A 24,902-nucleotide genomic window follows, 5' to 3' on the forward strand; every position below is an offset into this window, starting at 1 on the left:
TTCCTATTGATAGTTCTTTGAAGCAATTGAGGTGGTCTTGGGGGAAGCCAGTCATTAAGTGTGGTTGGGAGCAGTGAGAGATTCCTATGATAGTTTTCACGCCTTCGAAAATACAGGTGCATATACGGTTGACCTTCACAAGCAAATAGCAGTATAACCAATATGAATCCTGGTTGTGACGAAAGTAGTAGATTAATTTACAACACATATCATTATTCATTGGAAAACTAGCAAAAATGTTAAAGATATTTGAAAGTCATAATAGAACCATAGCTGATTCATATCCTCTCGGCGAGCAGTAGAAAAATATCACCTAGATGACTGAATCCATCCTGCTACACGTCCCTCTAAACATTACCTACCATTAACGTCCTTATCACAGCATTGATAGTTTGATACTACAATAATTCTACCTACACATCCTTGATCGCCATTGTTGCCACCACGCAACTCCATCCTACGCAAGCAGCTCAGAGAAGCACTATAAACAGTCCAAGCAAGCAACCACTACTCCAGCTCCACACAAGGAGACCGCGGAGAAATATCCAGCCCGACCCGACGAGAGCAGTCATGGCTCGCCGCCTCCGACTCGCCGGTTTCGCCCTCCTCCTCCTCGTCTCCGCCGTCGCACTCTGCTCGGCCGAGTCCGACGCCGCGGAGGACCCGCTCATCGAGCAGGTGGTCGGCGACGACAACGAGCTGGAGCTGAACGCGGAGGTGCACTTCGCGAGCTTCGTCCGCCGGTTCGGCAAGTCCTACCGCGACGAGGACGAGCGCGCGCACCGGATGTCCGTGTTCAAGGCCAACCTCCGCCGCGCGCGGCGGCACCAGCGGCTCGACCCCACGGCCTTGCACGGGGTCACCAAGTTCTCCGACCTCACCCCCGCCGAGTTCCGGCGCCAGTTCCTCGGCCTCCGCCGCGGGAGCCCCCTGAAGGGGTCGGCGCACGAGGCTCCTATCCTCCCCACGGACGGACTCCCCACCGACTTCGATTGGCGTGACCGCGGCGCCGTCGGCCCTGTCAAGGACCAGGTCGGATGCCCGCCTTGGTTCCTTCCTTCTCCATTATTCATCCACAAAGATTTGATTTTGATGGGTATATCGGTGGAATTGATGACTTGATTCGATCGGATTGGGCTTGCTTTGATTCCTTCGCTGCAGGGGTCGTGCGGGTCGTGCTGGTCGTTCAGCACGTCCGGGGCGCTGGAGGGGGCGCACTTCCTCGCCACCGGCAAGCTCGAGGTGCTCAGCGAGCAGCAGATGGTCGACTGCGACCACGAGGTATCCATCAATCACATCATCGCTCAACGAAAACTTGCTTCTTCTAATATAATTGCTTTCTTTGATAAACTAGTTGGTAAAATTCTGCGTTCTTTGTTTTGTTGGCCTAATAGCTGAAAGGATGATGCAAGGATATTCCTCTAGGTTGTCCCGACTTGTTCTGCCTGTTTCTGCTGTGTCCTTTTCGTGGTTTCCTCTGCTCTCATTGGTGGGGACCAGAAAGCAGAATTTTTATGACTCTAGGAAAAACACAAAAAGTAGGAAATATAAAGATAATTGATAAAGAGAATTGACTATATGGTAGGTTTGCAAGAAAGATAGAAATTTTAGTTCATTTCCATTCTCCTTAATTTGTTTCACCATATTGATTTACTGAATGAAATTGGATCTCATCCACATGGTAGTTGAGAGTCAATATGCATGTTGTTGGACCCAAGAAAGTTTTCCCTGGCTGTAAGTCCAAGGCACTGGCTGTATCAAACATCTTCCGATATTTCTTGTTCCAGTGGTTCTAGCGATTCATCGCTGAAAACGTTCAAGCACCGGCAAAGGGAATTTGATTAGTCATCAATCTGCACACTACTCAACTACTAAGGCCCAAATTTCCTGTGTCTTGCAAACCATTTCACTTGTAGTGCCAGTAATAGTTTTATCCTTGTTGGCTTCCCATTTCTGATTTCCTGATAGGGTGCACCTAATATATACTGTGTTCTTGTTATGAATTTGCAGTGTGATCCATCAGAACCACGCTCATGCGACGCAGGATGCAATGGTGGCTTGATGACTACAGCTTTCAGTTATCTCCAGAAAGCTGGTGGCCTAGAGAGTGAGAAGGATTACCCTTACACCGGGATGGACAGCACCTGCAAGTTCGACAAGTCGAAAATCATTGCTCAAGTCAACAATTTCAGCGTTGTCTCTGTCGATGAACAACAGATTGCTGCTAACTTGGTGAAACATGGCCCACTCGCAAGTAAGGATCAAAAGCATTTGATCATTGCAGCTGTCACAATTAGCCTATGAATATCATGCAAAAACTAGTTACTGATGCATGCTCTCTTTCCTGCAGTTGGTATCAACGCAGTCTTCATGCAGACATACATTGGCGGTGTCTCATGCCCATACATTTGTGGGAGGCATCTTGATCATGGTGTTCTCCTGGTTGGCTATGGATCGTCTGGTTACGCGCCAATCCGCTTCAAAGAAAAGCCCTACTGGATCATAAAGAACTCGTGGGGCGAGAACTGGGGTGAGAACGGGTACTACAAGATCTGCAGGGGCCCGCATGTGCAGAACAAGTGCGGTGTTGATTCGATGGTATCCACAGTCACTGCAATTCACACCTCTAAGAAGAAATAGGATCTTATTAGTCCTCTTGTCTGTATATACCACTACTTGATATGTGATTTTGTGATAGAACTGTTATCAGGGAGGGTTATTCTGTGGTATTATGTGAAACTTCCCTTGATTGCTGTAGTGTGTGTTTGGGTTATTATGTATGCTTATCACGCCAGAACAGTTTTCCCACATGGATGTTGCTACTTGTTATCATTTGTAATGTTTGTAATCCGGTCAATCTTTGTACATGTCACTCAATTATTTGGATCTTTTGGTACTCACTGTAAGCTAGTTTTTGTGACCGGTTGTGACCCTAGTCACCATATGATATGGTGGGCATCACTATATGATATGGCCAGGTCACAATATGACACGGTGGGTGTCACAGTCATCGTATGATATGGTGATCTTAATTTTCTGCTGAGATGGGGATAACGGTTAGTTTTTGGTTGGTGGCTATATATATACACACACCATCCCCACTACCTCTTTAAGGTTCTCTTAGCTGGTTGGTGATGCATTTACATCCTTGGAAAGTTAAGAGAAAGAAGTAGCAGTTGAGTGATTTTTATGTTCTTTAATTGCAAGATTAAGGACATCATTAGTGCTAGAAGAGTAGCTAGTGTGCACCCACTTATCTCTGTCTTAGATTAGGTTAAGTGAGGTTTTTAGGTTGTTACTCTTGGTGATTGATATTATTTAGATGACTTGGTGCCGATTGATCTTGAGCAGTTTCATGGTGAAGTGATTGTTGAAGTCCTAAGATGAAGATGTACCAGTTTGGAGTTCACTGATCTAGAGTGGAGAAGGACTACCACTAGAGAGCATTTGATCCCTTGAACGGGATCAAGAGGGAGCTATACCCTTTCATGGGTGCTCCAATGAGGACTAGGGAGAGTGTCAACTACTCGATATCTCAGAAAAAAAAAATTGAGTCTCCCTATCATTTTTCTTTACTTTGAGCAATTTACTTCTAGCATTTAATTTCCGTATTTACATTTTTGCAATTTCCTTTAATAGGGTTGCTTTGCTAGAATAGGGATAGTGCTTGATTGAGCTCTCTTGTGATTCACCTATAAACTAGTGCACATCTAGGTTAATGTTTCTACATTCCTTTGCAATAGTCGTTAGAAAAAATTTTAGAACCCAATTCACGCCCAATTGGGCATCTTGATCCTACAATTGGTATTAGACCCTCGTATTCACATATTAGGCTTCATCGCCCAGAGCAAGATGCCTTATGGGGTTAGCACCATTCCATACTTTGATGGCAATGACTTTACATACTAGATGGTTAGGATTGCTAGTCATCTAGAGGCCATTGACCTCGGAGTATGGAATGTCGCCGTTGAAGGCTATCCCGCACCGCTCAATCAAGAGCAAGCTAAGTTCAATGCCAAGGATAGAAACATCATCTATGAGGGCATTAGCAAGGAAGTGTTTAGTAGAATTCGTAGCCTTATATGTGCTCACAAGATTTGGGTCACTCTTGAAGAAATTCATGAGGGATCTATAAATGTCTGTGAGAAAAGACTATATATTATTCAAACTAAGCTCAAAGATTTTAAGATGCTTCCTCATGAAAATGCTAATAACACGTATTCTCGCTTGAATGTCTTAGTTGAAGAAATGAACACGCTTGGATTTACACAAATGAGTGAAGGAGAAGTGGCGTGGAAGATGCTACAAGTGCTTACAAGACCAAAGTATGAAACAATCACCTCATTTTTACATCAACTTGATCTTGACAAGTTGCCCATTGGTCAAGCCTTAGGGAAGATCACTGCAAATGAGCTATACTTGATGAGCGGGTAGAAAGAATCTTCTTCATCTAAGAAGAACATCACATTCAAGGCAAGCACTGACAAGAAGAAGAGCAAGATCAAGATTGAATCAAGTGGAAGTGATGAAGATGATGATGAAGACTCCGACACTGAGCTTGCACTTCTCATGAGAAGAACTACAAGAATATTCAATAAATTGAACAGGAGGGCCTATGACTTTAATCTCAAGAACAAGAAATTCTTCTCAAGAAAGAAGAAGCCTATCTTCGAGATGGATTGTTACAATTGTGATGAGCTTGGACACTTGGCTCATTAACGCAAGAAAGCTTCCAAGAAGAAGGGCAATGCCAAGTATCATGATGATAGTGATGATGGAGGAAATCCCAAAAAAATTACAAGATGAAGAATAAGCCTTTCAACAAGAAGAAGCTATTTAAGAGAAAGAAGAATGAAGATCGCGAGGCTTACATTGTTGGTGAGTGGCTCACCGATGAGAGCTCAAGTGACTATTCATCAAGTGAAGATGATTATGAAGAAATTTCCGAACTCGCCATCAAGGAGTCTCAACCATCACTACCTCCACCTCTTATGTGCTTTATGGAAAAAGGTAACAACAAGGTGAGCTCTGATGATGATGATGATGATAGTGATGATGATCAACCCTCTTATGATGAGCTTATTAAGATCATCAAGAAGTATACATCCGTCATCAAGAAAAAGAATGATAAGTTTGATGCATTTGGGAAGTTATATTCCAAACTTAATTCTAGTCTTGATGAGCTTAATGCCAAGCATAAAAGTCTTAGTGAGAAGCATGATAGTCTTGATATTTCTCATACTGAGCTTCAAATTAGACATGAAAAACTTAGGCTTGAGCATATTGAGCTTAGTGATAGATATAAGTACCTTGAGCTTGCTTATAATGCTATTGACCCTAGCAAGATTGCTCCCTCCATTGATAAGTCTCTTGATATTGCTAAGGTCAATGTATCTACATCATGTGATGATTTACCATATATACCATGTTCCTGTTCTTCTCATATTGTTGCAAATGTTGAGACTAAATTTGCAAGGAAAAATGAGGGACTCGAGCTAGAAATTGTAAGTTTCAAGGGTGGTGTTGACCGGTTGGAAAAAGGTGAACTCAAGCATAAGGAGATTCTTTACAAGCATGCAAGTTCCTTTGGAAAGAATGGTCTTAGGGAGCTTTTCCAAACCTGTGAAAAACATCATGAAGTCTCTGGAGATTGCTTCATGCTTCGTTAAGCAAAATGGCTCCTATTGCTAGCATTGTTAAGAACTTGGTCACACCACAAGGGAGTGTCTCACCCCTCCTTGCCCTACTTTGTCTTTCAACTACAAAGCTATGCATGATAACTCATACTTCTTCAGAAGAGTTTGGACTCTTTCCAGGCTAGCTTCCATCAGAACTACTATTAGCCTATGATGATAAAGTTCTAGTTAACTCAGTAGGCTATCTCTCTTGCTCATGAAAACATTGCAGCCCTGAATGCTCAAAATCAAGAGTTGAATGGCATGTTTCATAACTTATCTTTTGGGTAGCAGAGTCTTCAGATGTAGTTTTCTAGCTTCACTTCACACTTCTGTAGTGTCTATCCTAGGCCTCCTCTACCTCCTCCTCAGGATGACTAGACTTTTTGGTATTTGATGCCAAAGGGGGAGAAGATGTGGCAGAGAAGTGAAGAGCAAGAAGGAGTGCTAGAAGAAGTTGTCTTTAGTTTTAATTTGTCACTCTTAGTTATGTAAGGATGAGACTTGGCTTGTATCATGTCGTTCTCTTATGTCTCATAAACCTTATTACTTGCATTTGCTTCTTATGGATTATATGGTAGTCTGTGTGTGAACTTATTGTTTGAATGTTTTATTAAGAACTATGGTATTGTAATTTGATGAACTATGTTGACTTGCTTATATTTTTGTTCATCTCTATTACTATATTCTAATATTGTATTGGATGCCTTGAGGAATTATTTTTCATGACATACTCGAAGTAGTGATCTCATTGATAATATCTTTTTTCTCGGATCCAAGAATACAAGGTAAATTCCCCCAAAATTTTCTTTCTGCCGGTCAATGGTGATTAGAGAAGAGAAATGATCACATTAATTGGTAAGTGGCGTACTATTAAGAGGGTTGATGTGCGTTTACTTGATGTATCAAAAGTTTCATTATTGCTGAAACTTGCATTTCATCTAGAGTGAGGGATTTGAGGGTGTTCTAAGCAGATGGCAGTCTGACCGCTGTATAAGCAAGGCAGAATTTTTTCAGGTTCCTAAGTCGCGGTCTAACCGAGGGGTGTCCCAGTCTAACCGTCAAGGGAGTAGAGAGTTTGGACTCTCTGCTCTGGCTGGCGGTCTAACCACAGGGCTTACCGGTCTAATCACTAGGGAACAAAGAGTTTTGGATATCTGTTCTAGGCTCGCGGTTTGACTGAGACCAGTGACAATCTGACCGCTAGGTCAACTATTCTTCAGTGTTAGAGTCATCATTACAGTTTTCTAGCTGTTGGACCAGTGGTAGTCTGACCGTTAGTTGTACTGCGGTCTGATCGCTAGATGTGTAGAGTTGTCAGCTTTTGGGTAACGACCACTTTTCGAGTTGTGGTCTATAAATAGATACCTTGCTGGTTCAAGGGGAAGCATCACTTTATCATCTCCCTCTTTTGGCTTAGTGGTTGCATATTTGAGAATGTGAGAGCATCTAGTGCATTACTTTCTAGCGTTTGAGCTTTGTGGCACTATTGATCCTTCAAGCAAGCGTCGTTGACTTGTTACTCTTGAAGGTTACACCCCTCCTAGACGACTTGGAGGTGGTTGCATCGTTGAGCCCTTCAAATAAGTTTGTGAAGGAGCCTCGGTGATGATTGTGAGAGGTTATGAGCACGCCTCACCGGAGCGGTTAAGTGCTACTCTAGTGGAATCGAGATACTAAATAGTTCATTGTTCTATTCTGGCTTAAGATCAAGTTGCTCGGTGTGAGCCTCTTCTCGTGGTGATAATTGCAAACTTGATAAAAGAGCGATTAGAAGATTGAACTCACCTCAACGTGTATTAGAGGTGATCGGCAAATCACCGATACTATGGGATAAAATTCATGCGTCATCTCTTATGCTATTTACATTCATGCAATTTACCTTATACAATTTATCTTTCTAGAACATAAATTGTTGCATGTCACTCTAGGATTGGAAACTTTGATATAGTTCTAGTTGCTTTATATTGCTCTAGTGATCTCTAGTTTAATTTTCGCAAGTTTTATTTAATCACTTAGCAATTAGTTTTGAAACCGCCTATTCACCCTCCCTCTAGTTGGTATCCTAGATCCTACAGGATGGATAGGGAGATGGGCCGAGGCAGCAGTTTGACCTGCGCAGGAAGAGGTGGAAGGAGCAGGCCGGGGTGCTGGGTCAGGAGCGCGGGCGAGGCCGAGGGAGAGGGGGGGGGGGGACGGGTTGGACCGAGCTGTGAGAGAGGGAGGGCCCAGCGAAGCTTTTTTCCTTTTTCTTTTTCTTTTCTATTTTGTTTTCCAAGCATTTTCTTTATTCTTTCTTAAGCAATGCCTTTGAATACATTAATTTATATTATTTATAAATAAGAGCATGAGGGACATTTTCTTGAGAAAATTTATTTTATTTTTTCAAAATCGAGCAGTTACAGGATTTACAATAAATGCAATATTAACATCTTTATAAATAAAACTTTGAACATATTAAACTGATTTTTAATAAAAAATAAGTCCATACACAAAATTTGAGGATTATTGAATCTAATATGAAGTACTAAAAGACAGTTAACACGCATCTATGTTTTGCCTGAAACCAAATGAACAGTTAACACGCATCGCTGCAATTAAGCTAGGTACTGAACTTAACTGGACCAGGGTTCAAAAATTCATCAGTAACCGACCAAAATACGTGATAATCGGGCATCTCGGTCCAGCTCGGTTTCAAAAACCGAACGGTAACCTAATTTAAATTCAAAAAAATAAAAAAATTCAATTTTTTTTAAAAAAATCCTAAAACAAATTAGACACAATTCTAAGACCTTCTATGAAAAAAAATTCAAAAATAATGTCATTTGCATCATATTCTATAGAGACAAAGTTTGAAAAAAAATGAAAAAAGTTGAAGCGGACGGTGACTCAGTTATTAACTTATGTTAAGGAAAAACTTAACATGCAAATACATATTTTTCTTGTGTAGAACATATCTTAAGAGGATCTTTAAAATTGATTTCACTTTATTTAGAGTTTTATTAATTTTTCTATAATTTTTACAAAGTTCACAAGCATAAAGTGAATATGTTAAGAAACAATACTGTAATTAACTTTTTCATATCTACTATTATTTTTTCTACGTAAATCATAGTATAAATAAATTAATAAAAGTGATTTCACTAATTTTTGAGGTATGATAGGTCAGTTATGAATTAATCTAGTCGCAACACATTTATACAATCTTGCATGTTACAATAATTAATTCACGAGTTCATGTATTTTTAAAAGACATGGGATCATGTAAGAAGACTAATAAAATTAGTTTCATGATTTTTGGATTAGCAAAGAGTAAACTATGCATTTAACTTGGTTTAACAAATACATTTTCTCACAGAAAATTTTGAACTTTTTATGAGTATAAATACTTTTATCATATAGATCATATTATAGGAAAACAACAAAATTTGTTTCACTTGATTTGAAACTCACATAAATTAGTTATTGATTTTACAAGATAAATCGAGAAAACCGAACGGTTACCGATAATACGGAAAATTCAAGAAAACCACTCGATAAATCGAGAAAATTGCTCGGTAACCGATCCAATTCGATCGGTTACCGAGAGATCAATTTCACGAATTTTTCTCTAAATTTTAAATTTTATCAAACAAATTTTGTCCAAATTTTATTCAAAATTCGAGCGGTTATCGTGAATTTTTTTATTACCGCTCGACCTTGGTAACCGACCGGCAAATGGTAAGTTGAACCCTGAACTAGACACGAAATTCATGGGATGTAAAACCAATCCAGCAGCTTCTTAAGGGGGTGCAGCGTGAACCATAAGCTTAAAAAATCTTCTCATGTACGAAAATGATAGATCAGAAAGATTCCGGCTGGATTAGATGTTGTGTGCTTGTGTCCATACTATATTGGAAAAACGATCTCGAACTGAAGAGCTGTTTTGAATAGACGAAAAGTTGACATTACACCTTCAGACCATCCCATTCCAACAATAATTGCTTCTGAAAAGAATCTTGCTTCCATTAAAACAACTCTTCTTTTCTCTATCTCCTCTGGAAATTGAGCTTAGAAATGTTGCACGCAAATAAAACGCCGTAGAGGACAGGGAATACAGCCAGCATTACAGCTGCTAGTGGCACGAGATCACGACAAAAGCCGAAGTAGTCTTTAACAAATGATGTGATAGACTTGATCTCTCCAGACACCATAATGTTCTTGTCCTCGTACACAAATTGCGTCGTGAAGAAGAGGTTCAGTGTCCACGATGTTGGGGTGATGCGGTAAAGCCATATCCACCACTTTGGTATTTGCTGCACAGATTAAGAGTAAAATATCATGTGAATGATATAAAAATAATAAGGGAAATATCTGCCGCTAGCTCAAAGATACAAACAATTATGCCAAAAACTCTGAAAACAACTGTGAGCATAGTTAAATTAAGACATGACTTTGTCTACCTTGCAGCGAGAGTTAAAGTTATTGCTACATGCGGTTATGTTTGCTACAGATGGCAGTTTTACCATTAGGTGGCAGACTATTTTTATATCTAGAGTGCCTAACACAATATAACTATATAAGAACTCCTAGATTTCAATCTCCAAGGGCGGCTTTGATCTTATGGCTTACAATGAAATGGTATAATAAAAGCAAGCAAAGGACTGACATATTAACTTACCGGACCATGCACTATGAAGCCAGACATGAGGTTTTGAACAATGAAGCACATTGAAGCCAATATAGAGGCCACTTGCATGTTGGGAGTGAGTGAGGCAACCATCATTCCAAGGTAGACAAAGTAAAGCAATGTGCAGAACATTGTATAGAAGAACCACAAAAGCTTGGTCGCTGTCCACGCATAGCCTATCATTGGGTACGCTATAAACATGAACAGTAGTACCTGTACTATCACATATGGAATTTCCATGGCCAGCTAGCAAAAAGACAAAACAAAGCATAAAAAACAATGCTACGCTACAAGTTGAGCACACAAAAAGAATCGAGAGGAATGCTTTAACTATAAAGAGTAATGCATGTCCCTAGAGCATCAATAGTTCCTGAATTGTTGATGCACTATTTTTGAACGATAAAAGGTATTGCTACCTAAATCAAATTTACTTATGAACTCATCAACTTTTCTTTCTTTCTTTTCAAGGAACTATATAGTTTTCTCTAAAGTGGTGCACAAAATCATTTTCCATGAATCAAGGCCAATCAAAAAATGGAATATTTAAATGGAGGTTTGTTTAACTCCATCTTAGATTGTACTATTTCTATATTCCTCAGTCTGCAGTATTATGGCTGACCTGTGCAAAAGAGTAGGCCCAAGGAGAGTACATTCCTGCAAACCTTTCTCTGTACATGACTGAGCGTTCAATGAAGACAAATGCCATGACTGATCTGCAATTCATGATGCCGATGTACAAAGTGGTGCAATACATGGACCCCAATATGATGAACAATCCTTGGTCATTTCTACCAAGCAAAAACAACATAGGAAAAAAAATAGACTCCTGGTTAGCTATTATCATGTATATATGCTATTGATGCATAAGCTTCATTACTCCAATGCCTCTACTATACATGTACCAGTGGACAAAAGGGTTAAGATATGTGATATTTAAATTAGTAACCTAACTTACATGTGATCTATATTGCCTTGCTGCCAATACAGAGCGCCGAAGAGGAGGCAGGAAAGGGCTACAAATACAATCCGCACCAAGTTGTAGGAAGGGGTTCTCCAATGCGACAAACATTGCTTCCAGAGGCAGGCTTTGAACTGCTCCCAGAATTTCTGCGGGAACTGCGTGGGGAAACGGAGATCACTCGTTTCTGGTGATGGTATGCTCAGCTGCTTTACCATTGCATCATTGTCCCTTCAGGAGCATTAGATGAACAGATCAATTATGAATACAAAGTACAGACAAGCTGAAAATTTTCATAGTCTATGGTAAGGTATGATATCTTCGAGAAGTTTCTAACAAAAAATACATAATATATGGTATATTGTTTTTTTATCAGTGTTATGAGCTGGACAAAGGAGAAGCATACGAACATGAGCAGTAATTACACAGGAGATGAGTCCGAATGTCCGCCTTCCCCTGTTTTTCCAACAGAGCCTGTGCAGTCTTCCGCCGACAAAGTAGACAAAGCAGATACTGAGGCCACCACTACTGCCTATGATAAGGTTGTTTCCCCCTATCAGGATGCCTTGGAGCTGTACCGAGATCAGTTGTCTGATTATGCTCAGTGGATGGATGATGATGCTCGTGCAACGTTCATTCTGGTTGCTATTGTCAAGCCCCAGTTTTCTTCTGAGATTGTTGAGTTCTCTAATGCTTCTACCCTGACTACCTCGATTACCTTTTCGACTGACACTCAGCAGGAGATTGTGATGCTACTGCGCCATTTGATTGCTACCTCTGCCTCCTAACTGATAGGTTCTGCTGGTTCTGCTACTCCCTCTTCTTGCACAGAAAGACCACCTTCTGCACAGTCAGATACCTCGCCTTGGATTCTTGACTCAGGGGCATCTTTTCATATGACTTCTGATTCTTCCAATCTATCCTCGCTTCATCCTCTTGTTTCTCCTCTTTATGTCGTTACCGCTGATGGTACTTATCTTTCTATTACTGATCGGGGCGCCCTTTGCACTTCTTCTTTTAGTATTCCTTCTGTTGCTCATGTTCCCTAACTCACCATGCAGCTTATGTCCGCTGATCAGCTTATTGATCATGGTTGTCGTATTATTCTCGATTCTGACTCTTGCTATGTTCAGGATCATCACACGGGAACTCTTGTTGGTATTGGTCCTAGGTGTTGTGATTCCTAGTGTCTATGGGAGCTTAGCTGGCTTCGTCTTCCTTCCCCTGCCACCGTCGGTCTTTCTACTTCCTCAACTACAGGCTCATTCCAGCAGTGGCATCATCGTCTTGGCCATGTCTGTGGGTCGTGTCTATCTTCTTTAGTTCGTAGTCGTCTTCTAGGGTTTGTCTCAGGAGACGTGTCTTTAGATTGTTAGGGTTGTAAGCTTGATAAACAAATTCAACTTTCTTATCCTCATAATGAGTTAGTGTCTCAACGTCTTTTTGATCTTATTCACTCTAATGTTTGGGGTTCAGCTCCCTTTGTTTCGAAAGGGGGTTACATTTACTATATTATCTCTATATATGATTTTTCTCGTCACACTTGGATTTACTTTGTCTTTTTGTACCAAGTTGTTATCTATATATAAGCATTTTACCACTATGATTCGCACTCAATTTGACACTTCCATTCATGCTTTTCGAGCTGATTCTGCTGACAAATTTATTTCTGGGTATCTTCGTTCTTGTCTTGCTGAACAGTGTACGTTGTCCCAATTCTTCTGTCCTGGTGCTCATGCGCAGAATGGCGTTGCTGAATGCAAGCATCATCTTCTTGAGACAGCTCGCGCGCTTATGATTGCCTCCTATGTCCCACCACATTTTTGGACTGAGGCGGTCTCCACTGCCACCTACTTAGTCAACATCTAACCCTCTTCTGCTTTCAATGGTGAGATTCCTTTTGAGCATCTATGTGGGCGTCTTCCTAACTACTCTTGTCTTCGTCTTTTTTGTTGTGTTTGCTACGTTCTTCTCGCCCCTCGTGAGTGTACCAAACTGACTGCTCAATGTATTGAGTGTCTTTCTAGGCTACAGTGCTGAGCATAAGGATTATTGGTGTTGGGATCCTGTTGCTCGTCGGATACATATTTCTCGTGATGTTACTTTTGATGAGTCTCGTCGCTTCGATCCTCGTACCTCCCTTCCACTTCTTCAGCTTCTTGGTTGAACCACTGTCTTTTCTCACTTTTCCTGCCACCCCCATCACTGTTTCGTCTTCTTTTCCTCGGTCACCTATGGCTTCCTCCTGTTGCGCTTTCTTCGGTGTCTACCTCGCCCTTGACTCCCACCCCTCTAGATCCTCCTTCTTGCATTGTTAGGCCTTTTCCTTTCTACTACACTCATCGTTCTCATACTGTTTCGCATTCTGCTAAGCTGCCTTTTGATGAATTGTCTTCTTTTGGCGATTCAGCTTCTATATCTTCTCCTCGCTACTCTCTTTGTGATCTCCAGTCAATTCGGCCTCCTGATCGATTTGGTTTTGCTGGGGTTGTTCCTTTCGAGTCTTCTTACCGTGAGGCTGTTGTTCATCAGGAATGCCAGCATGCGATGGCAGAGGAGCTAGCTGCTTTTGATCGCACTGGCACGTGGAATCTTGTTCCTCTTCCCCCATGTGTTCGTCCCATCACGTGCAAGTGGGTCTATAAGGTAAAGACCCGCTCTGATGTTTCTCTTGAGTGCTACAAGACTTGTCTGGTCACCCGTGGTTTTCAGTAGGAGTATGGTCGTGACTATGATGAGACTTTTGCACCTGTAGCTCACATGACCACAGTTCGCTATGCGTGAGTGGTTTATTTCCCAGTTTGATGCCAAGAATGCATTTCTTAATGGCGAGCGGCGTGAGGAGGTATACATGCACCCACCGTCAGGGTATTCTGTTTCTGAGGGCATGATTTGTCGTCTCTGTCGCTCTCTTTATGGCCTTAAGCAAGTCCCACGTGTCTGGTTTGAGCGCTTTTCTTCTGTGATAATCGATGCTGGTTTTTCTGCTAGTGCTCATGATCCTGTGCTCTTTGTCCATACTTCGTCTCGTGGTCGAATTCTTCTTCTCTTGTATGTTGATGATATGATTACAAGAGATGATTCTGAGTATATTGCCTTTGTAAAGGCTCGTCTCAATAAGCAGTTTCTTATGTCCCATTTGGATCCTATTTGTTACTTTCTTAGGATTGAGATTTATTCTGTATCTGCGGGATTCTTTTTGTCCTAAGAGAAGTACATTCTGAATCTTCTTGATCGTTCTTCTCTCACTAATGAACGTACTGTTAAGACTCTCATGGAGCTTAACCTTCATCTTTGGTCCACTGATGGTGAGCCTCTTGCAGATCCCATCCGCTACTATCATCTTGTTGAGAGTCTTGTTTACCTTGGTGTCACTCATCCTGACATTTCTCATACAGTGCACATCCTCAGTCAGTTCGTTTCTGCTCCCACTCAGCTCCACTATAATCATTTTCTACGTGTTTGGCGCTATCTTCGTGAGACTATCTCTCGTCGTCTATTCTTTCCACGTTCTGGCTCTTTACAGCTCCGTGCACATTCTAATGCTACTTGGGCTAGTGATCCTTCTGATCGCTGGTATTTTTCTGCCTATTGTGTTTTCCTTAGCGGTTCTCTCATTGCTCGGAAGACTAAAAAGAAGACCGCGGTTTCTCATTCCAGTGCAAAGGCTGAGTTGCGAGCCATGACGTTGTTGACAATGGAGCTTAGTTGGTCATGGTGGTTACTTGAGGAATTTGGTGTTTCATCCCCTGCACCTACTCTTTACTCCGACTATACAGGTGCTATAAGCATTGTTCGAGATCCGGTGAAGCATGAGTTCACCAAGCATATTGGTGTTGATGCTTCATACACACGGACACACGTACATGATGAAGTTATTGCTCTTCAGTATGTTCCTTCAGAGCTCAGTTGGCTAATTTCTTCACGAAGGCACAGAATACAGCTCAACATAGGTTCTATCTCTCCAAACTCAGTGTGGTTGATCCCCCATAAGTTTGAGGGGCGTGTTAGAGATATGTATTGTTATATATTATGTTTTTGTAATATTTCCATGCTATAAGAGACTTTCTAAATATTGCTCACTTGTACATGTATACTGGCTTATGGCCTCTATAGAATACAAGTTGTTATTCCTAACAGTTAGAATAGTTTTATTTTGTTACGAACATGTGAGGAAGTTCTAACTAAGTGATGCACAAGCGATTTCGAATGTTTCCAAGAATTCTTTTTTACTTGTCCTTTTGGTCATCGACACGGTCTTCAATATAAATCTTTGAGCATTCTTTTTCTACACATAAGTAACTTAAAATAATTGAAAATGTAATGATTTGTGAGTATTTTCATGATATGCTAATATTATTTTTATGTGACAAACCTTAATACTTTGTGTTTATTGTAGCGGCCAAAGTTTCTAAATTTTTACTACTTGCGTTGTTAAACAACATCTTTCTGAGAACGGAGGGAGTAACACTCAAGAATGACATGTAAATGAATTTTCTTCTAAAACTTACTTGTATATTGATGACTCCCTGTATATTTGTGCAAAATCGACTCCTAGTTGTGTCTCCATGGATATGGAAGTAACTTCTAACATCCATGTAGACGGGTTACAGTCATCCTTGATCTTGGGTACTCCAGGAATTGCCTGAAAAAAGTAAAGAAATCCAATGGTGTACAGAGTTAAGTAACTACAAACTCAAATGCAAATAATTAACTATTATCGCACGATGAGTATGTTAGCATTGCTTGCCATTCCATCGATATAGATAGGAAGGCACTCGAAACATACCAGTAGACAATTTTAATGAAACAAATACAACAAGTTAACTAGCGCATGAATATATCGTAGGTGCATAATAATTGAAAACAACCTGGAAATATCGGATGACCTCACATGAATTATGTCCAAGTGGCCCTGCATAAATCAACTCTCCACCTCTTTTCATCAGCATCAACTGCATGAATGTATACAAAGTTAATTAGTATGTTACTTTATTTCAATACAAATGAATAGTTTATTGGCTCTCAGTTAGTGCCAAATGATAAATCTGTTAGATTACATAAATATATGTTTCCGGGGGGCTTTTCTGCCTTTTAAGCTTTGTACATGTTGATATGTTTTTTTTAAAGGGAAATAGTAGGGGAAGCCCTACTATGGTAAAATTTTATTATATATGAAGAAAAGGAAAAGAATTGTACTAGGAAGAAAGAGCGAGGGGAGAAAAGAGATAGGAGAGCTATACAAGCGAAGAGAGTCAGGAGGAGACCAGAGATCTCAACTGCTCATTCATCCTATGCGATTGGAGGTACATTTCTTCCACAAAGCTATCTTTCCAACCTTGAAAGGAGGGAGGAATGTTTCTAAAGATAAAACTATTTCTTTGTTTCCAGATACTCTAGGTGGCAGTGGTGAAGATTTCCATGAAGAATGGCCTCTGAAAATCCCTTGCTACCTTCTGTATCATCACGAAGAACTGAAGATTCTGATCCCATTAGACCTCGATGAAAGACCAACAACTGGAGGCAAAGGGACATCCAAAGAAGAGCTGGAAGGCAGTTTCTTCCGTGAAGCCCGTGCACAGCACACAACTGTAGTTGTTACCTTCAATCTTTAGACGCTTCCTTCCCAGGATGTTCCTAGTATTTAGCCTGTCCATCAGGAGTGAGTTTCTTACTGCATTTAGACTTCCAGATCTAGCATAGTGAGGAAGGTGGTTGTATTTCCCTGAAAGGAATGTTGTAGAACTTCTTTGCTTTCTAAATGTTGCATCCCTATATATAATGCCATTCATCATCTTGTTCTGAATGATTCTGTCTAGAGCTTAAATTTGAGTGTAACACTATTAACTCTTGGAAAGCTTGTTCAGAGAGCGGAAAATGGAAATGCTTCTGAATGGACATGTCCTCTCTAAACTCAGCCACAAAAACATTTTCATTCTTAGCAAAAGAAAACATCTTAGGAAGCTAGTCTCTGATCAAAGAATCACTCAACAAGTCATTCCAGAGAAAAACTGAATAGCCCTTTCCCAGTTGGCAGTGGTAATCCCCTAAAGTGATCCACAAACTTGAAGATATCCCTTCACCATAAAGAGCACTTGTCATTGGCAACATGGGAACTAAATTATTAGGGTAATAAGAATGCCAAACTAAGTGCATCCCGGGGAGATCTTGTCGGTTGTAAAATTTGTGAACATGTTTCAACAAAAGAGCTCCATTCTGGAGTTTCAGATTAATAACCCCTAAACCTCCTTCCACTTTGGGCCTGCAAATTTTCTCCCAAGCTACCATGGGTTTCTTGGAGGCGTTTATGTTAGATCCACGTCACAAACACTGCCTCCTTGCTCTGTCAATGCTTTGGACCAAGGGTGCACATAGTATAGGTAGGAAGAGCAGAGAGCACTTAGTTCACCTTTTCCAATCTACCTGCCATTGTGAGAAATTTGAGACAGCAGAGAGCCTTCTTTCCACACTGTTCATGAAAGGAGTATGATCCTCAATCCTCGGATTAGTGGTATCCAGAGGCAGGCTAAGATAGATGAAAGGAAACTTTCCAATTGAGCAACCAAAAACACCTCCAGTTGTGAAGCCTTCACCTAATCAATATTGATAGGAACTAGACATGACTTATCATAATTCACCTTGAGTCCAGTAGAAGCAGAGAAAGAGTTAAGAATCCCTTTCAAACAGAATAGTTCCTTTTGGGATCCTTTCATAAACAATAAAGTGTCATCAACATATTGGACAATACGAAAGTCCTGATCCACTGAATTTTGCCGAGGCTTAGACAGAATGCCATTCATATGAGCCTTGTTGACAATACACTGAAGAAGATCTGCCGCAATCACAAAGAGGAGTGGGGAGAGAGGATCTCCTTGCCTCACACCCCTCCTACACCTGAAAGACTTCCCTAGGACGCCATTAAGTACGACAGAGGAAGACTCAGAGCTCAAGATACATTCCATCCACTTGATCCATTTCTGACTAAAACCTTGTTGCCTAAGCATAAGCAGAATGGCACTATGCTCCATTGTATCAAAGGCTCCTCAAAATCCAGCTTCAAAATGACCAACTCCTTCTTTGAATGATGACATTAGATATATTCAAAAGCCCAGTCAAGATAGTCTTGGATGGTTCTGTTCGAATATATACCCTACCAGGCCCTGCTGGCCAAGCCCAGCAGTCCAGCCGACCCTGCCAACCCTAGCCGCCATTCACCTTCCTAGTTTAGGATTGTGTATGTATGAAATGTACAGCTGCAACGATTAATCTCCTTCCTAGTTTAGAGAGATTGATACCTTACCTTGTATAGCTAATCTCTTACCTAGTTTAGCACTATGTACTTCTATCATATGGGAATAATTAAGTCGAGTATTCCCCCATCTCCATATTCTTTCATGGCATTAGACTAGGAGCTCCCCTCTCCTCTTGCACCTGATTCAATTCTGCGCCGACACCCCCCCCCCCACCTCTGCGCAACTCCCCTGCGAAGCAACCCCCACCAGCACCGCACCTCCCCCACCAGTGCAGCACCCCCCCCCCGGCGCCGAACCATCTCACCATGGCCAACACCCAAGCTTCCGCTCTCTCCACCATAAGCGTGCATACGCACATCCCCTTCTCAGTCGAGCTTCACCCACCAAACTACTCCCATTGGCGTGAATTGTTCCAAGTTCTTGTCGACAAGTTCGGTGCCAAGGGTCACATCGATGGCTCATCCCCCAAGCCGGACACCAAGACAGGGACCAGCGACGCAATCTCCACTTGGGAGTCGACGGACTACGCTGTCCTCTCTCTGCTCTACGCGTCCATCTCCGAGGAGATCCTCTCCATCGTTATCGTGCCCGGCACTTCTGCGCATGCCGTCTGGACTAGTCTGGAGGGACTGTTCCGTGACAACAAGACGGCGCGCGCTCTCTCCCTTGAGGCCGAATTCTGCAACCTGGCTCAGGGCAATCAGATCATCTTGGTCTACTCCCAGCGCCTCAAATCCTTCGCCGACGCCCTCGTCGACCTTGACCAGGAGGTGTCCGAGGACACTCTTGTCCTCACCATGTTGCGCGGTCTGTCCGACCCCTTCCGTAACATCGCTGCTGTCATCAAGACAAAGACGTTGTTCCCGACATTCCTCGAGGCTCTCTCTCCTCCTTGAGGAAACGGACCTCAAGATTGTTGCGCCTGCCGGCTCCTCTACAGCTCTGGTGGCCACCACCAACACTAAACCCATTGTTGGGGAATGATTTCACATGCACCTTCGGAAAAGGGTCGAAGGCCTCTGCGACCACTGCTTACTAACAGCTTACAGTTGTTGTGGGTTTGACATGTTGCAGGAACCTTTCGGACATGCCGATGGTACTTTGCGGACGCTCGGTGCCACCGAAGTGTGTCCGGATGCCGGTATCGACGAAGCCATTGACGGGCCTTCGGAAGTTGACCAAAGATCTTCGTTGGGCTTCGCAAGGGAGTTGATAGAAGGGGTGCCGGAGGCGCTATTGCAAGCGAAGCCTTCGAAGGCAAGGCAAAGACCATCGCATGGTGCCATGAAGAAGACGACCGAGGGTGCCCCGAAGGTGCCATCGGTCGTAGACCTTCGGGAGTACGGCGGAGGCGAAACTGATGCTGGCAACCGAGGACCCAGAAGGGTATAATTGTAAATATGGCAGATGTACTTAGGAATAATACCGCATTGCCCTCGAATATGCCGGGAATGTGGCAGTTAGAGGGATATTATTGTACATTGTAACAGAGAGTGGTTGGGTACGGCCTATAAATAGAGCGACACTGTAACTGAAAAGGTGGGTGACATTAATTACAATACGCAGTTCCCCATTAAGTGTCTCTCACCTTGCCTTCGGCCCACTCATTTCAGTGGGTCGAAGAAATGAGTGGGTCGAAGGCCCCTTCCTTGTTCGGTTACGACAGTTTCCAACAATTGGCAAGCCATGCCACCCAAGAAAAAGCAGAAGGGTGTCGAAGAATCGTCGCACTAGATGCAACAGCTTCCGGTGGGGGGCCCACCACGACCAACCCTTCGGTAGCTATGGAGCTGAACATCACCGCAACCGAGGCAGACGAAGAGGTCCAAGAAGAAGAACGCGAGGCGGTTGCGGTGACTGATGGCAAGGGTCGAAACCACGAAGACCCAACTTATCAGGAAGACGCAAACGCCTCAATGCGAAGGGGTGAGAAAGGCCTTCGCTCTTGTTTCGAAGCTTCGACAGCTGCGAGGAAGGCCTTCGCTCTCGTTTTGAAGCTTCGATAGCTGCGAAGGGGAAGACCCCTCGTGTCGAGGACTTCAAACAACTCGAGGAGTACGAAGATGATGAAGAAGAAACCGAAGCAGAAAGAGCTACGCACCTAGAAGCCAAGGACCTAGAGAGACAAATCGCACAAAAGAAGCGTACGCTAGAGAGCTTGGAAGCGAGTCGGAAGGCGACTGAATATCACCGGAGAGCAGAAGAAGCCAAAAGAACTATGAAGCAAATTAACATGCTATAATGAGAGGGCGAAGAAGCACAGAATGTCATCACCCCTTCGTCAGTACTTACAGTATGGCCTGTTGATCTTCAGCATAGGTCGCGCGCAGGCAATCCATAATCACCACTCTACATTCGCTTGCAGAACCAACCATGGCCTTCGAGTTTCAAGATATCAAGAGTGGTTATGTTCGATGGAGAATCAGACCCCAAAGGAATTCGTCATGAGTTTTGAGACGGCAGTTGAATCTACCGGTGGGGACGACTCAACGCTGGCGAAGACCTTTGTGCTGACGATAAAAGGGATAGCAAGATCTTGGTATTCCACCTTACCTCCGGGGTCCATATACTCATGGGAGCAGTTGGGCGACGCCCTTTTTTGTAACTTCCAAGGCAATCGAGCCAAGAAGATCACAGCCGAAGACCTCTTCGCAGTAAAATAGCAGCCGGTAGAGTCACTGAAAGACTTTATACGCCACTTCGTACATGTGCGTTGTCAGGCGAAGGGCCTGAGCGAAGACACGATTATTGATGCAGCTATCCAAGGCATCAGAGGAGGGCTGCTGGCAGGAAAGTTGACGCGCAAGAGGCCGCAGAGTGTCCATGAACTCTTCAACAAAATGGAGGAGTATGCAAAGTCTGAGGTCGACCGTCATCGAAGGAAAACAAAATGACAGCGTCGAAAACATCAAAGATTTACCCCTCAAACAAGGAAACACATGCTGGCCAGCCAAAGGATAGGCCGCAGCACTCAAAGAAGAACGAGGCCTTCGGGTATAACTCCAAACAAAAAGAAGTTAACCAGATAGAAGCCAGTTCAGAAGATGCCTTCATAGAGGTCGTCAAGGCCTACAGAGGTGGAACCCGCGGAGGCCGAAGCGGTAGAGGCCGCCGCGGAGGTCAAAGTGGTCGAGGAGGACGAGCTCCGCGTGACCCAAGCACGTTGTACTGTGAGTTACATGGCGAAGGTGCTGGCCATAACACAAAGCAGTGTCCATATGTTGTAGCTATGAAGGAAAGCCTGAAGAAGCAGCCCTTCGATCCTGCCAGGGTAGTGCATCATGCCGCGCCATATAGGTCGAGCGGTGCGTGGCAGTTTCTGCAGAGTGTAAATCTATTTGAATAGCCGTGTCCACGGTTATGAACATGCGAAGGCAAAACCTTTTTGACTAGACTCCAGGTGCGTGTCTTGATGCGTGAGTGTGTGGACTAGATATCCGTGTGATAAGTTCCTGGATCGATCCGTCAGAAGCTATGTGGTACTAGAGGTACACCAGATGTGATAATAAGGATTGCGGGGTGTGGTGTAGCCCTTCCCAGGACCGAAAGACCCCCAAATATAGCTTGTTACATGTTTTTGAACTACTTAAAATGTTTTGAATTCAATCATAGTTGATACAATTGGGTATCTGCATAAACTGCTTTACGCTTAAATCTAAACCATAAAATCTTATCCTTGAATAAACCCTTTATGCATCTATCAACACCTTAAAGTAGTATAGGGCTTGCTGAGTACCTTCCGTACTCACTCTTGCTGTCATCCAGATGAAGAAGCCACTGTCGACTTCGCCGGAGGTGAAGCCAGGAATGAAGAGTAGTATCTGAAGTCGCGTTCGCACCCTCGCTGCTTGTGGCTTGGGCTTTTGTTCCGCTGTGTATTTTGATGGCCGCTAGGCCAAGTTTGTAATATGCAATACGGGTTGTAACCTTTTGAATTCTGAACCTCTCTATGATGTACGAAGTTTGACAGTGATACTACGACTGTTATACTGTGTATCAGCTACATAATCCAGGGATTGATACTGGAGGCACAAGAGATCCAGTAACCGGGGGTCTTACATCCTCCCACCTATAGCCATCTTCGTGTTTTCGGTTGCCTCTGTTGTCTTAACATCTCCGCCACCATGACACACAAACTAGCTCCTCGCTCTGTCGCTTGTGTCTTCCTCGGTTACTCGAAGAATCATAAAGGTTATCGCTGCCTCGATTTGGCCACAAATCGAATCATTATATCTCGCCATGTGGTGTTTGATGAAGTTGTTTTTCCCTTTGCTTCACGAACGCTGGCCATGTCTGGCACATATAGCATATTCGATGCAGCCAATGATTTTTAGCAGGAGGTAACACAACCGGTCCCACCGGTGGCCTATCAGACGTGATGGCGACCGGAGATGTCCTGGGCGCGACAGCAGCGAAGTCTCCCCACCCCACTCCACCTCAGCTTCACGTCTACACCCGGCGGCCGCGTGACGTGACCATCGGACCGACGGCACACCACGGCGCAACGGCCGGCGCAGCAGCTGGCTCAGCAGTCGATGTGGCGCCCTACCATGGCGCGACAGTCCTCCATGCTGCATCAACAGCCAGCACGGCGGCCAACCTGTCCACAGCCGCCGGCCTCCCTACAGCATCGACAATTAGCGCGGTGTCGGATCTCACGCCTACCACCGGCAAGGCCTGGTAGGGTATATATTCCAACAGATTCTGATCTTGATAAAACCATATTGATTTCTATGAACAATGAGTAAAGCCTATTTCATTGGTTCAGTTGGTTTTGAGCCATGGAAAAGGCTTTGGAGATCTTGGGTCCCTCTGCGTTGCAAATTTTTTCTTTGGTTGGCCATCCGCAACCGGTGTTGGACTTCGAATCGCCTAGCCCGGCGAGGTTTGCCTCATCCTGCCCAATGTCCCTTATGTGATCAGGAGGATAAAACGGCTTAGCATCTCCTCACTAATTGTGTCTTTGCAAGGGAGGCCTGGTCGCGTCTCTTTTCTAGAGCTGGTCTTGCTCATGTCTCCCCTGTTCAGGACGACACATGGTTTGCTGAGTGGTGGCGGCGTGCTCTTCGGCTGGTGCCACAACAGCATAGGAAAGGTTTCAATTCCATGGTTATCTTGGGAGCTTGGTGGTTGTGGAAACATCGGAATGCTTGCGTGTTTGAGGATGCAGCTCCGAGGGTTCATGAGGTTCTGCGACACATATCCGATGAAGCTCATCTTTGGTGTATAGCAAGGGCGAAGGGGCTTCGAGCTCTCTGGTTGATCTAGGTTGTGGCCGTTCCTAGCTGGGCTTTGCCTGTGCTGTTTGTTGTGTGTGTTGTGTAAGTGTGTGTGTGTGTGTGTGTGTGTTTGTGTGTGTTGATGTTTTGTGTTGCGGTGTGGGTGTGTGTGGACTTACCCCTTTCGGGGAAGTACATTTGTACTTGTTTTTCTCTTCCTCTCTAATACAAAGATAAGCAGTGCTCCTGCGTGTTCGAGAAAAAAAAAGAATGATGACCCTTTGTAACCTGTTGGCCAGTAGCTTGGTGATCAGCTTTAGACCAATGTTGAGAAGAGAGATGGGTCTATAGTCCTTTACAGCCACTGGATTATTGTTTTTTGGAACCAAGGTTATGAAGGAGCTATTAATAGCCTGTAAGTCAATGGAGACATGAAAGAAGTCCTCACAAAGAGTATAGAAATCGTCTTTGATAATTGGCCAACATTTTTTTTAAGAAGAGACCATTAAAACCATCTGGGCCTAGAGATTTGTCAGATGGTATTTGGCTGACAACACTGTCAATTTCCTCCTTGGTAAATCGTTCAGAGAGGCCTCCCAGGTGTTCAAAAGATTGAACCAAATCTTCCAGATTGAACAGCATTCTAGGATTACCTGAGATACCCATTCTATCCTTAAAAGCACTAAAGAGGACAGCAGCCTTTTCATCATGATTACTCACCAATCTTCCCTCCTGGGATTCAAGGAAGGTGATAGTGTTCTTTCTGAACTTTTCAGTAGCTGCTGCATGAAAGAATTTGGTACTTTCATCACCAAACATAACCCATCTAATTGTGCATCTTTTTCTCCAATATTCTTTTTTGCAATGGAGAAGCTTGAGGATGTGCGTCTTTAAGATAAGCCTGAAATTTTGCTCCTGAATGAAAAGAAGACCTAAACTCTTCAATTATGTCCAGCACTTGAAGGACTTCATTACATTTTCTGATCAGATTGTTTAGTTGTGATAAACCTTTACAACATCTCTTAAGGACCCTTCTAAACAGCTTGAACTTTGCAGAAATTCATTTTGCACTATTGCTTTCTTTGATGGGAACCTTCCAAGATCCTTCCACAATATCCAAGAACCCAA

At 43.1% G+C, this 24,902-nt stretch overlaps 1 protein-coding gene and 1 pseudogene across 1 annotated transcript; one reads left to right on the forward strand and one right to left on the reverse strand.

Annotated features, from left to right (window-relative positions):
• The first annotated feature begins 422 nt into the window (after nucleotides 1–422).
• On the forward strand, nucleotides 423–2,902 carry LOC133888341 (cysteine proteinase 1-like). Its single transcript, XM_062328545.1, has 4 exons — nucleotides 423–1,032; nucleotides 1,162–1,281; nucleotides 2,011–2,254; nucleotides 2,351–2,902. The coding sequence occupies exons 1-4, from the start codon at nucleotides 571–573 to the stop codon at nucleotides 2,638–2,640; spliced, it is 1,116 nt and encodes a 371-aa protein (XP_062184529.1). The 5' UTR covers nucleotides 423–570; the 3' UTR covers nucleotides 2,641–2,902.
• A 6,680-nt stretch (nucleotides 2,903–9,582) lies between these two features.
• The window catches only part of LOC133888190 (ABC transporter G family member 41-like), a 45,561-nt pseudogene continuing 30,241 nt past the window's right edge, over nucleotides 9,583–24,902 (reverse strand).

The sequence above is a fragment of the Phragmites australis genome, chromosome 13, assembly GCF_958298935.1.
Source record: "Phragmites australis chromosome 13, lpPhrAust1.1, whole genome shotgun sequence".
NCBI lineage: Eukaryota > Viridiplantae > Streptophyta > Magnoliopsida > Poales > Poaceae > Phragmites > Phragmites australis.